This window comes from Mchenga conophoros, linkage group LG11 (genome assembly GCF_057382185.1).
Source record: "Mchenga conophoros isolate Kocher_MC1m ecotype Shallow Benthic linkage group LG11, M_conophoros_male_GT1.1, whole genome shotgun sequence".
Taxonomy (NCBI): Eukaryota; Metazoa; Chordata; class Actinopteri; order Cichliformes; family Cichlidae; genus Mchenga; species Mchenga conophoros.
In genome coordinates, this window is record NC_140536.1 from 11,393,812 (window position 1) to 11,410,472 (window position 16,661).

The following is a 16,661-nucleotide window of genomic DNA, read 5'->3' on the forward strand; positions in this document are numbered from 1 at the left end:
ATGTGTGTCTATGCGTGTGTGTGGGTGTTCTCCTCCGCAGCCCACCCCGAGTACATGGCCGCAGTGTTGGTTGTTTCACTCACTGTTGACACACACACACTGAAACCCTCAAAAGCAAACAGCTTCACTAGGGTTTCCTCATTCTCTGCTGCAGTATTGAAACTGTGAAACTATTGCAGTCATCATCACTGTGCACAGTCTGTGATAATTAGAACAATTTTAACATTGTGGTCAAAAAAATAAAACCAAAGTTTTTACCAGGTAGATCACAACTATGGAACTCAAGCTCTGTGTTCTGCTTCACCTGCTATCTCCCAACAGAGTCTCTGTTTTTCATATGATCAGCTGTACTTTTTTAATGCGTATGCTGTATCTGAAAATAGAACTCAAAACCCTTGTCGTGGTCGCTTTGGCTGTAACACTTGTAAGTTAATTAAACTTCTTTGACAAGACATGGGCCCCGCTTGTGTGGTCCACGCTGTACTTGTGGTTTATTTGGCAGCAAAGGAAAGAACACAACAAGCCATCTTTTAATTAGAGCTGCATGCACGCTCAGAGAACTGACTTTGAGATGCGCCGTGGATGTTGAAAAGCCTTTGCATCTCCTTTTCTCTCTGTCTCTTTCTATATGAAACGGATGAGCAGCTATATATGGCCACAGTTTGTCTTGTCCCACACTTGTCCGGTTACCCACAATGCACTTGTTCATCATATTATCAGGCATCTCCAAATAGGGCTGTGCTCTATTTGTTCTCAGAGCCTCATCCAAAATCCTGATCACTTATCTCCCGAGGCCATAAATGCATCTGCTGATAATCTAAATGTCACATCTTATTAACAGCTCTGGTCTTTAAACACATTGCTTGCCTGCTATCCCAGAAGCATTAGACCCATTAGGCTCTGATCAATGAAAACAAGATACCACTGTTTTGATCTAATGGATTTCGCTGGTTATCACAAGGGGAATGCGTGCCTTGTAAAAGCACGGTTACTGGTTAGAATTCCAAAACCGACTCGAGCAAATGAGCTGCAGCATTTGCTAAGTCTGCCTTCAGCAACTACTGTTTAAAGAGGCAGAAGAGTTCTCCGGTGTCTTGAAAAGCTCTTAACTGCGTCGGTGCCGCTTCTCAGCAGACCAACAAGCAAAGGACTTACTATGGCACCATATTTGGAAAGCTGCGGCTTGAAAGAGCAAACCGGCGCAATAAAATAATGCTATTCTCGTGGGATGCTTGAAAGCGATACTGAAGATGATATTTCACCTGTGCCTACTGTGAAGAGCAAATAGCTCGCAATGTAATTTCGAGGCTGAACTTTTTAACTCTTAACAATACATTCTTCAAATTCCAACGTGAAAGCCATCTATAAACACTGAGGCTTGTGATAAACACACACACACACACAGACAGAGGTATTTCTGGGTTTTCAGGTTGCTACATGAATGATATGGCAAAGCAATGGCTGGCTGTGTGTGTGTGTGTGTGCGTGGATGTTTTTTTGTCAATTCATAAGTGTGCTGGAAGAGAATGTGTGGGGCCGGGTGTGAAAGTCAGGTCGCTGGGAGATTGACTCCTCTACATCAACAGTGCTCGGAGGCTCTGTCACTCAGTAGGTGCACCTCATGGCTGGGGAACGTGCTGTCACTGCAGAATAAACACACTTCACACCTCCTGCACTCGCTCAGAGGCTTCAGCCAAGTGCTGCCACTTACAACGTCAAAAACATTCACAAAAAAAAAGGGGGGCTACAAATTTCACGTAGCACTTTAACGGCTGAGGTAAAATAGGACGAATGGCTGTCAAGATGTGAAAAGGCACACAGTTGCAATAAAGAACGCAAAGCGTGCAGCTTGTGCAAAGCATAGGAGTGTTGCAGTGTCACTGGTAATAGAAAGGGTGGGTGGATGATTATTACCATTTGGAGGAAGGTAGGTAAAGCGCTGGGACTGGCTCCTCTTCCTCTTGCCGTTGCAGACGTAGAAGTTAACCTGCACCGAGCTGGATATTCTCTGGTTTCTATATGGCGGGATCTCCACAACAAGAGCGTTCTAAAACAGAAATATGATATGATAATAAAAACTCAGGTGTGAGACGTCATTTTGATTTTCACACTTCCTCTTAAATAACCAACTTCTTTTTAGTACTTTGTGCTTTGTAGTTTAAACTTTTTATTTCTTGCTTTGTCTCAAATTTAGGCTGAGGCGTTTTTGCATCTTTGGAAAGCTTGGGATCACCATGATATTTTCAAAGGAAGTTCTGCAAATTCAAAAGACTGGAAAGACTACACAGCATGGGTTTATAATGACTGTACACCTGTGGGAATTAAGAGGTTAATCAACAGCTATGTTTGTTTTGCAGTTGGCCAGTATTCAGGATACTGTTTCCAAGAGGCTGGACTGGGAGCAGGTCTAAATGAGCACGTCTGGACTGTGTAGATGCAGCACGAGAGCTCAAGAGGTTGGTCCAGTGCCTGTGTTTGTCTCTGAGGAAAACCCAGGAGCTTTAGCATCGTCCCTGTACTGCACGAGAGGAGGGAGGCAGCCAGCTTATTTGTTTGTACAGCTGTGCCTTTGCTGGCTTGCCTGCTCGCCTCCTCTGCATCGATACACCACAGCAAGTCTGTATGGATATGAACTTGCAAATATATTGAGAACATTGCAAAAAAAAATGATCCCGGGGCAGCTGTGACTCTTCTCTAGATCTAAACAGGCTCAGAGTGAGGCATTTTTCGACAGAGAGCAGGTTTCTGTTGGTCATTGCCACACTTGAAGGAAGGTGGGAGGGACGGGTTGGTGGGGGGAAGTCGGAGGTGAGCTCAGCACCAGTCTACCCTCCAGATAATGACAAAGAAAAACATGCAGGTGGCAGACTTTAGGGTGTTAAGTGCGTGCGGCGCTTTCCCTCGCTTCCCAACCCCGTGAAAGTTAGCACACTCTCGATGGCAATAAAAACACAGTCGAGCAGGCAGTCAGACTGGAGCACTTTAGAGTAGTCTAGTCGCAGCTGGCATAAGAAGAGGGCCTGTTCTCGCTCGCTGTCTCTAAGTAATTGTTTATTAGATTTACAAACACACTGTAAGATTTGTGTTTTATCAATGCTGACTGCTAATTTTCCAGCATCCGGGACTCTAGCCATCACGCATCAGCCGGCCCTGCGGAGCAATTAGACAACACACTCCATATTTGTCCTACTGATGCAACCGAGTCATTTACCCAAGCGAAACAGCAGCGGCAAGCCAACGACAAACATCCCGACTTGCAGACTTTAGTTGGGGATAGTTAACTATGTGCGAGTGTAAATCACCTCAGTTAGTTTACAGTGGGTTGACACAGTTGATGAAAAGAATCGTCATTTCAAAACATACTGTCATCCTGCACAAGCAAACAGGTTCTGTTCTTGACTCTGTCCACAGTAAAAAGCAGGCCTAATGAACCTTGATGAAATCTTAATTAAGTCCAGAGCTCAGGCAGCTCCCTGTGACACATAGAAAAACATTTGCCTCATTCCCTCTGTTGACGATTCCCTTTTCGCTTGCTTCTACATTAACAGTCCGACTGAGCGTCAGTTAAACGAGTACACTGGTTTATTTTCTCATTACCACCCTCATGAAAGGCAGCAGGTAGGGTGCGATTTGCACTTGGCTGCACGGTCTCAACGTAGATGAAGTGTTTGAGCCCAATTCAGCAAACCTCAGTGTGAACTAAACGTCTGGCTATGCTAGGAGGATTGTGTGTGTGTGTGTGTGTGTGTGTGTGTGTGTGTGTGTGTGTGTGTGTGTGTGCGTGTGTGTGTGTGTGTGTGCGTGTGTGTGTGTGTGTGTAACCCATACATGTGTATCTTCATGGATTAGATGCAAAAACAACATGACAGCCTGCGTCTAATTACTTCCAAGAGGATAAGGAGATTTTGTGAAAATTCCATTCAGGATTGCATCGGCTAAACATCATTGTCTATGTTGCAATTTGTAATAACTTAGCAAAGGTTACATCATTACAGGGGACAGATGAGGAAAAGACAGAGAGAGGAAAAGGAGAAAAAGTCTCACGGGAAGGTGGGACTGGAGACGGCACGAGCATTTCAAATAAATCATGCTGGTAAGGTGCACTCACTGATTTGATGGAGTCCTTGTCAACTTTGGCTTCCGTCTCCCAAAGATGATGCCCATCTGTTTTGCAAAAAGACAAATGCATTATTTAGCGGAGGCCCTTACAAACTGCATCAACATATAGATGAGATGGACCTCATTTGGAGTGTGGCTACAGACTTTTGGATTTGGGGAAAAAAAACATCACGGTTTCGACAGAAATTGAATAAAGAAATTCTGTTCTCTCAAGTTCTTGTTGATATGTGCTGTTTTGGATCTTTTTATTTCATCAGTTTCATTTTCACACTGCCAAAGTCATCTCATTCAAACGTTTTTGTCACTATTCTTTCCTATAATAGACCTGCTCCTGTTCTCTCTAGTGTTTTTTCACTCCCCCTTTCAGGCTGTCTGTCACGCACCCTCCTCTTTGACATCTCTAAAATTAGAAACATCCTGTGTCACAGTGATGCTGAAAAGCTAGTTTATGCATGCATCACTTCTAGGCTGGACTATTCTAATTCATTATTATCAGGCTGTCCTAAAAGCTCCCAGAATAGCCTTCAGTTGATCCAGAACTCTGACTGGGACTAAAAAAGAGTTCTGGATCACATATTTCTCCCATGTTGGCTCCCCGTTAAGCCCAGAATTGAATTTAAAATTCAATGACATGCAAGGTCTTGAATAATAAGGGAACATAAACAGAGCACTTGATTGTTGTGTTGGGGTTTCTTTCTAATACTGTAGAGTCTTTACGGTATAATAAAAAGCATCGTGAGACAATTGAAACTCGACCTGATCCAGGTTGTTCAGGACATCAACTCCAAAATCTCCATCGATCACCTGCTTATTCTACTCTAGCTACACCAGTTTCAATGCACTTTGACTCTATTAAGTTGCTTCTAGTCGAATTTTTCAGATTTTATTATTTAATTATGAACTAAATATTTCCCTCTTCTTTCAGATGAGCTCCTTAGTGAATTGACAATTTATTAACTTTCATTTCTTAAAAACAATTTCAACAATTTTTGCAGCTCCAATGTAAGAATGTGTTGCTTATCTAAGTCTGAAGTGAAGACTTTAAGGTTTTGGACCAAAGCACAAAAAAAGGGGAAGCTGCTTTGGTATAGCCACGAGCCGGGTTGTGTTTGTTCTCTAACGTTCGACAAGGAATGCATCCTCTCTTTTCTTCATCTGTCTCTGTAAAGTTCTGCACTATTTCTGTCCCTTGATTAGATTTTTTTTCTTTTTCTATTTTGCTCCCCCTACTTCTTTTCCTCTCTTCCCCGCCCTTCTTCTCTTCTTGTTGTGGTGAGGTTTCCCCTCGCTGCCTCGCAATAAAAGGCCTGTGTGCCGCTGCAGCTGTTGGGAGCCTGCAGAAGCTCAGTTCACATTCTTTGCGTCCTCTTTGTGATTTCACGCCGCACCTTTGTGAACAGACGCTCTGGGCTCTGTTACGGCAATCAACACCAACCACACTGCAATTTTTCGCCTTCTTTTTTCAGCAGAAACCATGAGTCATTACTGCTGTCATGAATGACAGTGACACAGAACAGCTTTTGTTTCAGTGGCACACCAGGTGACTCAACTGTATGGATGGGTAGTGTGGCAGTGCTACTATATGTTAACAGGCGCAAGTAGGAGTTTGCAGATTAAACAGAGAACTAGAGTTGCAGCGTCAGGCGCAGGAAGCTATCAGATAAGATAATCAGAGACAGTTTCCACATAAACGACAGCAAAAGCCCAGCAGCTCTGGAAGATGTAAAACCCTTGTTTTTTCCCCCAAAGCATTATGTTTTTCACATCATGCACAGAGCGAGAGAATAAAGGATTCCAGTCACGGCTGGCTTATTATTGGTGAGATGTGGTAGTGGGGGCGGGTGGTCAGCTTTATTATTCAGAGAGTGAACATCAGTAGATATATCTTTCCAAAATGGCCATATTAAAACATGGGGGGAAGAGAAAAACAGACGGTGGAGAGATCAGATAAGGGTTTTTTTGTATTTGAAATGGGTGGAAATAAAAGTTGCATATGGAGAAATGTACCTCACTGCAATGGAGATGAAGTGCATGACTTGGGGAATAGCAGTAGCCAGGGGCACAGTGTGTGATCCTGTGCATGTGGCAGATGATTGAGGTACATGAAAGAATGAGGCAAAGGTAATGCAGTGTAGTTGTTCAGAGTATGGAAGGGCGATTAGAGCAAGCACAGGCTCAGGGAAGGTCAGAGAAAAGGGGAGAGACAGAGGCAGACAGAGATGAGCGTTCCTCATGTTACGTCTAGGGGAACCAAGAGGGAATCTCACCCGCCTCCGCTCTGGGAGACACTCCAAGAGGGAAACCTTAGACTCCGACGTCAACCCCAGCCTCCACTAGTAAACATGTTTTTCAAACTTTTCTCTCTGCCTCCCTCTTGATCTTTTTTTTGTCTCACCTTTGGTAGCTCTAAATCAGTTTGTTCTGTCAAACTTTTTTCAAATCACACTGCATCGTATGAAGCAAAGCTAAGAGTTTGATGGAATTGGGATGGGGCCACCTGTGGCATGCTGTTTGGGTGATAACCACAGGACTTTCCATTCTCTCCATCTTCCCTGCAACATCTGCAAAACGCTTCTGTTCCTGACAACACCTCCTCTTTCAAGCAAAGTCCACCCACGCGTAATGCACGCACACCGATGCACACATATGCACACATGCAACCACAGCATCCTTTACCTTTGTTCTGGCCTTCAACTTGAATTATAACAGGGGAAGCACAAAAACAATAAGTGGCATATAAGAGCTGTGTCTGGAGAGCTCTAGGTACGGCATAATCTTGCCTTGGTCAAACAAAGAAGTGAATGAACACATGCATGCACATGGACAAATGGAAGCACGCTTATTTTTAGACTTTGTGCTCAAATGTTAACCAGGCAGCTTTTCTATATATGACTCACTCTTGCAAATCTGGTCCACAAAGACTAGCACTGCACAACCAGGACAACATGTTCATTCATCAGGCAGCTAGACAGCACGTAGGGCGAGGCCTCTTCGAGTCATTTCTTCTTCAGTTCCTGACAACAAACAATATCGTGTACCTGCCTGGTGACAACCTGGCAACAGAGCTGCTGTTGTAAAAAACCTCATAAAGTCCAAACCTTTCATTTGTGTTATTTCTAGTTTTATATACTATAGTCCTTCTTTTGTTACTACCTACCCAAGTTAAGAACCCTAGATAGCTGAGTAACAGTGTATCTGACCTCCCAATGAACTCACAGGTTTTAGCATTTGAGCGTTTTCTTTTTTCCTTTTTTAAATTTTCCTTTTTTTTTTACAGTGACAGCCAAAGGTGATTTTTTTTTCCTTCCAAAAAGCATTGTGTAGTGCAAAACAGCTTCCACTGACCAAGTTCACTTCAGGATTTTTGAGAATGGAAACTATGAATCACGCGCTTAAATGCGGAGGTTGTCTTGTGAAACAACCCAGACATATTCTGCAGCTACGTCTCTTTTCCAGAGAAAATTATTTTAGAGTATTTATATCTCTTTCCTGTTTACCTATGTCAAGTTTATTTTCCATTTTATTGTGTCTCCATTGCCACCTTGAATGAAAATGCTTCAGTAATTTTATGCACATTTTTCACGGCATTCGCCTTGTTGCCCAATGAGGCGCAAAGCCAAAAAAGCCCAAAAGGGATTCCACCATGACTGATCCCAGCTGCGTTTCCCGTCTGGAGCGACTGGATTCTGCCAATCTAAGACCTGGTGAAATTGGAGAAATGTGGGTCTGCTTCAGATCGAGGGGCTTCCGTATAAATTACGACTTGACAGTAGATTTATGATGGGTTTATAGCCAGGAAGTGAGTTATTCTCGGTGTATAACAGGGAAAGCGTGAGCCGACGTGACCTGGGGTTGTAGCCTGAGGAGGATGGCGGTCAGCGGAGTGAAATTTTATGCTTCTTTTTAAGAGTCCAGCTGTGTGGCGCTGAGTTTGAAAATGATCTGAAGACTCAGAATGACGGTGGGAGGATCATCTGCACTTGTACATTTGGATAGTATTTGTAGAGTGGATAGCATTAGAAAGACATCAAAGCTTGCTGCTCTTAATGGTGTGTTGCATGTTATTTCACAGCCTAGCGAGAGTCACAGCGAGAACCGCACTTAGAAACTGAGCGAATGGTGAAAAAGAATGCAGGTAGATGATCATTTGATATATCAGAGCAGGGTCGCTCCAACAGCTTGCAGCCAAATCGGTCATAAAGACCCATGTAGTGAGCCACATTTCATTAAGGTATATCACTATTCTAATCAACTGGAGGGATATTAAGATGTTTCCCTAACAAAAATGGCCATCTTTCCACAGTTCGAGAGACTCTTCTGGCAATTACATGTTCAAACATGTCTAAAGAGAAGTGTAGAGGCCACAGGACAATGTAAACATTTTTCTGCTATCACACAACTGGGTCCTTTGATGTATAGATGTTCTCAAAGCCACTGCACAAATATAGCTTTAAACTGCGGATAAGAAACTTCCATTTCACACATTCCTCATGATGCTCTTCTAGCAAGGTGCTTGAGAGCTTAAACCAGCGGTCCCCAACCCCCGGGCCTCGGACCGGTACCGGTCGGTGAGTCGTTTGGTACCGGGCCGCGAAAGTTGAGGCTCAGGTGTGAAATGTATGGTTTTCAGGGTTTTTATCGGTTTTCAGTGTTATTTTGTTATCGTTTTTATCGTTAACTCGGTTTTCCTGGGTCTTTTCATGTGTGTTATGAATAAATCTTCTTTTTTTCGGTACCGGTACTAGTTTTATTTTGTTGCATTTATCTGTGACACCTTAAAGGCCGGTCCGTGAAAATATTGTCAGGCATAAACCGGTCCGTGGCGCAAAAAAGGTTGGAGACCGCTGGCTTAAACCATTCTAGCAGTGATAAATAATTACTGATTTTGAAATTGAGGGCAGTATACCATCCTAATGAGACAGTAAGATCCCAAATCTCATGCCTGAAGCAGGGGTGGAGGTTGGTCTTATCGTGCCAAAGTGCCAGAACTATGAGCCAGTATGAGCCATGAAGGTTATTCTAGCCTGAAGCCAAAGGACAGTCTAGACATACTGCTACAAGTACAATACATCGACCAGTTTGTCTGGTGTTTAAACTTGCCCAGGGTGGAAGAGTTCAGCCAAGTATAAACAGTGCATGAATGAACTCTTAGCAGTTCAGGTCATAGCCTTCTTCAAACTATGAAGGTATGAATATCCAAACATTTCAGTCCGATGCTGAGGAGCTTTTACACATGAGGAATATTAGCTCGAGCTTACTGTAGTAGATCATGTTGTTCTAAAGTTACAGATTATGCTAGAGCTAAGGAAGCCTCTCTCCAGCCTGAGGCAGAGGTAGAGAGGACCAGACTTCTCCCTGCTGCAGACCAAGCTGCATGGTGCTGCTGAGCTCCAGGCAACGCTCCAGTCCTACCAGATGTAAAAACTATCCGGCTCACCAGGGAATTCCCTTACCTCCCCTCTGAGTCAGAGTGTAGGCTTTCCCCAGCTTGCTCTCTCTCCCTCTCTCTCTCTGTTTGTCTGTCTGTGCCTCTATTTTCCCTGCCTTTAGCACTCATTCCATCCATGGAAAGCAGGGCAAGCCAGAACACACATTGCAATAGGTGCGCCAGGTATGTCTTCCTAATCCAATGCCAAAAGAGCGGTTTGGGTATACCAAAAACACAGACACAAAACGCAATACTAATAACAGAAAACTGAAGCAAAGTCAACAATGCAAAAAAGATGGAAAGTTTCACAAATGCCCATATTGTGGTTCTGGGAAAGGCACTACTCTGTGCTGAGCAGAGAGCAAAAATGACATCGATTGTTATTATTATTACTATCAACAAAATTACTCTTGAAAGGAGTTTTTAAACTGCAACAGAAGACGAGCACCTATGTTCCTACAGTCTGAATATCTTGCACTATCTGATGGAGCAAAACCATACATACAAACCTTTCGCTGGGGGCGTGTGGAAAGTGATCTGTGGTCTTCGAGTCCACTTTGGACCATAACATCTGATCATTTCTATGCGCCAATATCTCAAGAGTTCTACGGAAGCCCCGCCCATTTCTGCACCTCCTATTCCTCTCCCCCCTCTCTACTGTCTAAGGGGTCTTGTCTTTTCCGATTCACCTCTTCTACAGGGAATCCTTTGTGGATGACTCACTGCAAACACTTCCTACCGAACAACGCAAACAGGCCCGCAGGCTAGCAGCCGCAGCGGGTACACAACAACAAACACACACACACATACTGTACACACGTGAATGCACCGGTTTGCATCAGTTATCCTGTGGGTGATGAAGTGGAGCAGTGGGGATGGACATGGCATCTAAAAAGTAGAAGTAATTATTTTTCAAGGTGCATTAAGGTTTCCCGCAGTGGCAACAGCTATGAGCTCTGCTCATTTGATACTGCGGATGTCTCACGGGGGGACAGACAGACAATCAAAACAACAGAGAAGGAGAGGAAGGTTAAAGTCGACAAACAGAGCGGCGCTATGTTTTAAGAGTACATGTGGGTCTGATTTATTTATTTATGCTGTTGTACGAAACAATCATTTGCTCTTAGATGTATTACTGTGTATTCACGGCATAATATTTTGCTCCTTGTACAGAAGATAATGCCAGTGGCCACATGTGCCAATGATTTTCTAAAGACTACTGGATGTCTGTGTGTCACTGGTGTCCTCATTTAACCACAAACTGCAAACAGCAAATCTCTCAAATGTTGATGGCATCCCCTAACAGAGCTCTGTAATTAATTGATATCTGTCTTTGTTGCGTTGGTGTTTTAGACAATTCAAAAACATCTGCGTGTATGCCAAAAACAGCTACAGCCTGCACAAAACCCCCCCACAACAAATGGAAACAGTTAGAGAAGTAGATGTATTTATGATTTATAGCTCATTTGTGCTAATAGGCTTTTGTGCTTTGTGTGATCTGCCCCCTCACTCCACTTGGAGGATTTTGACTGTATACAGTTATTCACACAAGTTGGATTGGTACTCCTAAAGCAGCCTGTTGCTCCTTAGGATTTGTGGAATTTTCTTGAAGGTGTTTATTGGAGTCAATTTTGGAGAGTGAGCAGCCGTCCTGACCTCTGATGGCAGCAACAGTAATGGCTGTCACCACTGAGGCAAAATCAGTGATTGGTGTTGTGCCACACAAAGGCCTTGGCTGTACGTACGCATGACTGTGTAATTATTGCGGCGCGATGCTCTGTATTTCATGGATGCATTTAGTCATGAACTTTTCCAGAGGAAAATAAAACCAAAGTTATAGAATAATTCTGTAATACAATTATATTTTTATTGGTTTCTTTTTTCCTCATCCCAGTTTAGCCCTTCTAAATCAACAATCGGAGAAATCCTGAAGTCTAAAACTTCACGAAACAGCAGGATTCTCTGATTAAAATGCCAAAGGACAATCTTTTGCAGTATATTTAAGACATAAGTATTTTTCCGTGCTCATAGTTGCTCGTCCATAGTTGCCATTAGTGAGTGATGTGCGTGTTCCTGCTTGCGCACGTGTGTTTAGGGTGTGTAGGTCTTTCTGTAATGGGCTTTTTGACTTAGGAGACCCTGGAAATGGTGGGTCATTAAAGTTCACATAAAAGCAGACTAAGTAGTAGACAGACAACCTCCCTTTCGATCTCCCTCTCTCTCTCTTTCTCCCTTCTGGACACCACAGAGACGGAAAACAAACCACCGAGATGTCAATGGCAGCCACGAGCCCGGAGATCCCGCTAGCGTAGAGCTCCGCAGCTCCTAATGTCTTTAGCGGGTATCGGGGATAGAGGTGAGAAAAAATGAGGGATGAGGGAGAACAGAGGAAAAGAAGGAAACGGAATATCAAGGTAAAGAGAGTGGGGAAAGAACGGAAATACTACCAAGAAGGCAAAAGGTGTGCATGTATGGGCTTTCCTCTTCAAGGGATCCCCCACACCCCTCCATGACTAAATAAAACCAGGAGAAGGGATACCCCAAATTACCAAGTTCATCCACCTCTCCTTAACCCATTGCTGCTTCCTCCTTAAGCCCTTAGGTCCTTAAGAGTAGACCATTCAAACAAGCTAGGGGCAAGTAGGGAGAGATCCATGCAGTGAAGAGTAACAAAATCTTTCTTCCTTCCAATTTTGAGACTGAATTTTATTTTTATAACCTTTTTGAGGAAAATAAGTAAATAAAGGATTCACTTTTTATTTCTGCGTTCACTGACCACTTGCTAACTTTTACGGCAGAAGTGTGAAGTGTTTTGGAAAGTGTGGATTAACTGTGATAATCTTCAGCAATTTTGAAATTCATGGTTAATGAACTGGAAGACACAATTATCTCATTCTCACAACTTTGTTTATGTTGCTCCCTTGTCTTAGTTTGTGTGTTGCTCAGCAGCAGCAGCGGCAGCAGTCACGTCGTGCTTCAGCTGACTTCAGAGCTACTACTGCGCTTGACCTTTGTTTTGATTTATTGGGTGCAATCAAGGAAATGATCACAATCATTATTCAAACTGAAAACCTGATCACTAGTGTTTCTACTTTCACAACCCACCCACACAGGGGAGAAACATATGGCCAAAAAGTTTAGACCAAAAAAAAAGAAAAAGAAAAAGAAAGAAATGGTTTCCGACAGCCGGCCAGGGTGAGCGTCTGGCAGAACAGGGCGGAAGAAAGAGTGACGGAAAGCAAGCGAGCGAAAGGGTTAACTGTCGAAAGCAGGGGGAGTCAGGGAGGTACGGATAGCGAGGGAAAGAGGGAAAGTGAGAGAAAGAGACGTTGCACATGCCCTGGTTGTGATTCATTCCTTAACTTGTGGCGAGCGCCGCTGAACAGGCAATGGAAACTTCAGCAAATGTAAATACGCTTTGGTTAAAAATATAGTGGCCTAATGCACACCACATGTGGCTCGCTGGCAAGTCTTGCTCTATTTTGACGGGAGGAGAGACTAAGAAAATGCAACTGATGAGAGTGGGGGAGAAAGAAAAGAAAGGGGTATTAAAAAGGGAAATTGAAATGCGGTAAACATGGCCCGGTGACTGCAGCTTACCCTGGGCCTTCTCCACGAATACCACCTTGGACTCGGGCAGGAAGTTGAGTCCGTTTAGAAGTATCATTTTGCCTCCCGTGGCAGGGCAACTGTCCATACTTTGCTTCTCGACCAAGGGAAGCTCTTGAGCCGAACGCTGGGCTGTTGAAAGAGACACACAAACACAGGTTTCAAAATGGTGCGCAAGATTACACTAATACACCGCCTGATCCCCAACTACCCCGGGAAGCACAAGCCCAGCTCACAGCCAGTAAAACAGCAGTTCTTGGTTAGGGAAACAGGCTTATCAACTTTATTATGATGATTTCATGACCCCCTAGCTAAGAGGTTTGCAGCCAACAGCTGCTCTTTAAATGACATTGAAAAAAAGGCGCACAAATGATCAAAACAATATTTTCATGGTTGTTATGGCCAACCACCTGCCTCTGCTTTGCATGAAGTGATGCCAGCAAGTCACCTCTGACCTGTAGAATTCGGTCACCACATTCACAGCCGTATAGATATACAGTATCACCTTGCATCTGTGGATCTTATTTATAAATCTGTGCTTTAAATAACTTTAAACTTCACATTTAAATATGATGCACCAACTCAGATTAACCTCCACTTTGGACCATAAACTATAACGCAAGCTCTGTCTCACAATCTGAGTCTAACTGGCTTCCTTGGGCGCAAATAACATCACACCCCTCATACACAAATGAATGACAAAGAGAACAGAGGTTTCTTTCAATGTGCTCACTCAACCGTGCCAAAAAGTGGGGCTGGCAAACGACCTTTGTGAAACCTGCGCTAATGGGGTAGTGTTACCAAAATAACTTGTGCATTCAGTCGTAAAATGTGAATTTAAGATAGATAGCACGTGTGTTTGGCATCGTGCACAATGCATCTATTGCTTTGGCAAAGACCTTTGATCAAATAAAGCTTATTGGGTGCAGATGCACTGAATTTGCTCCAGTAGGCAATAAAATAGTAGCTCACTTTATTGGACTACAACAATAGATGCCACCTGAGTGCAAAGCCAACAGAAAAGACATGCCAGGTTTTGTGTTTATTTCTGTGCGTGTGTTTGTCTGTGTGTGTGTAAGACTTACAGCATTCAATGGGGTTCGAAGTGGCCTGTAGGGACACGGTCCTGCCATTGGGTTGGTTGATGTGCACGCGAAACACAAGCCTCACACGTGTGTTTTTACGTCCGATGTCCGTTTCCCCTTTGCGAAGCTCAATGTCTGAATTACGCAGCTTCAGGATTCCCGCACAATCAATTCTAGAACGGAGAAAAGCACACGCACAATTGAAGACTATATCCCCGAGACAACATTACACAGGCAAAGGTGACGGAAAGGTGAAGTTCACTGTTTACTTTTTCCAAGCCAGAACAATTTCTATTACAACATTTCAAGAAAGCACCAATTTCTTTCTCTTCTGTTCCACACCCTGAGTCACAGAGGGTAGCTTTCAACGGGATGCAAAAGCATGGAAAAGTGCGACCAAGGGTTGAAACAGGAGCCTATCTGATTTACTCTTGGCTGTGAAATCGAAAATAGCTGCTACGCATCGGGACCAGCAGTGAAGTCCCCACTGGTGTTACAGATCATGCACTGGAAGTTTATCGGAGCATGACCGTGTCATTATTAATCCAGCATGTCATCAAAGGAAAAGTTGGACATTAATGAGTTTGCATCACGGTTTTAAATGGCCAGAGTGGTCCAAGTATTCAGAGAAATCTGGACTGAGCGCACCATGGCTTACCAGTATCACACACACCGAGCCTGCCTTGTCCGTTCACACCATTCACTTCATGAGTTTTGGGTTTAAAACCGCTGTTAATCATTGCCACATGTGCTAATAGCCCCCTTTTTAAGCTGTCTCTCTTTATTTATTTCATTTCACAATTTGGGAGGTAAAGGTGTAGAGTTTCTTTCCCTTTTCTTGGTGGAAAAAGGGCATTCATTCGCAGGCATGGCCTTTCATAAATTTACATAAAACTAGTGTGGCTGGTAAAAAGTGAGAGAATACAGATGGGATATGGTTTGGCATTTAAATGATTTTACATGGTAGCTTTTTGGGAGCGATTCCTGGAACATGGTAAATGTCAGGTTTTATACCAATCCATTTTTCCCTTGACTTTGGTTTGTACAATTCAAAGAAAAGAAAAATAACAGATACAGTCATGCTGACTACCCGCTCCTTATCAGCACTGAAAAACGAGCAACATAAAGGATTGGTGTTTTGGTGTTCTAACTATCTTGCACTTTAACATAACATATGATGACAATTTGGCACTATCAGAAACTTAGGATGCCGTATGTCTGCTAACCAACCTATGGAAATCTAGATGAAATGATCGACTGACACTGAGGAAAAAGAAGATAACGAACCCAAACATATTAGACAGAGTTAAAATATGTTAAACCAAATCTTTTGGATTTTAAACAAACCCTTGTGGCAGTAGAAACCTTGTTTCTATGAAAAATCCTGCAGTGGTTGCAGATAGCATGGTAGGAAAGAGCGGAGGGACTGCAGGTATTAGTCATAGCCTACAATTCCACAGGGATTATCAACATACAAACTTGATGTTTTGCCCAAATTTACTAGATCCACATCTGCAACTAGGTCAAGATGTAGTGACAGCAAAAAATAAATAAAAAAGCTGTAGCATACGACCTAAATCAGTTTCAAGCTCATCAAACTATTCAGTGAGCCCTTATCTACCAGCGACTGGGATGTTAAACGCACCATTTTCATCAGGAGAAAAACACTGCATTATAGAATTAAAGGCGATCACTCAAATGAACCATTCCCTTTTAGCAGACAAGATGACCAAATGACAGCATATGAAAACCACCACAGATCCACTCAGCATACGAGTCAAGGTTTCACAGCTTTCTACTAATATGCCACCAGTCTGTGGTTTTAAACAAGAGCAAGATGATGGGCATAATAAAGTTACTCTAGTCATAACCGTCATCCTCTTATGAATGCTTTCTCGCTTATTAGGTTATAGTAGTTAGAATCTGCAGAGGTGGTTGGTGTGCTTGAAGAGAAAACATCTTAGAAGCGGAAAGGGAAAAAAAACAGATTGAAGCTTTCTGAAAGTTTGACTGCAGTTCTTGAGTGTCTGCATCCCACACAAATGATAGCTGGCGTGTGCACAGCGAGATGGATTCTGCATTATCAAGGCAAATTTTTAACAGCTTGGTGGAGAGAGAAAGTTAAAGACTTTTCTCCATCTTTCACTGTTTAGATAGTCAGGAAGAAATACAAAACGTTAACTCCTCTTCTTGTGCGCTGACGATAAAAAGAGAGAAAAAAAAACTTCCTCTTGAATGTTTGGTTTGGTATAAAATCATAGCCTAGGGGACACATTAAGCAAAACAGGCCAACAGTATGCTTTAATATGCTACAATATGAAGGATATTGAGGTATTGTTGGAAATGATATTGTAATGTAATACAAATGTTAAAATCATCTACACTTCGCCAAAGAAGGCCACTGTCCGGTCAGGAAACTC

At 43.1% G+C, this 16,661-nt stretch overlaps 1 protein-coding gene across 3 annotated transcripts in view; it reads right to left on the reverse strand.

The window, feature by feature from the left end:
- The window catches only part of LOC146563664 (nuclear factor of activated T-cells, cytoplasmic 1-like), a 61,003-nt gene that overhangs the window by 26,208 nt on the left and 18,134 nt on the right, over window positions 1-16,661 (reverse strand). For all 3 annotated transcript variants that reach the window (XM_085290900.1, XM_085290898.1, XM_085290899.1), the window contains exons 5-8: window positions 14,242-14,414; window positions 13,148-13,288; window positions 4,109-4,164; window positions 1,915-2,047 (exon numbers count right to left, since the gene is read on the reverse strand). In XM_085290900.1, the coding sequence (XP_085147026.1) occupies window positions 1,915-2,047; window positions 4,109-4,164; window positions 13,148-13,288; window positions 14,242-14,414 (503 nt within the window). The remainder of the gene's footprint in view (window positions 1-1,914; window positions 2,048-4,108; window positions 4,165-13,147; window positions 13,289-14,241; window positions 14,415-16,661) is intronic.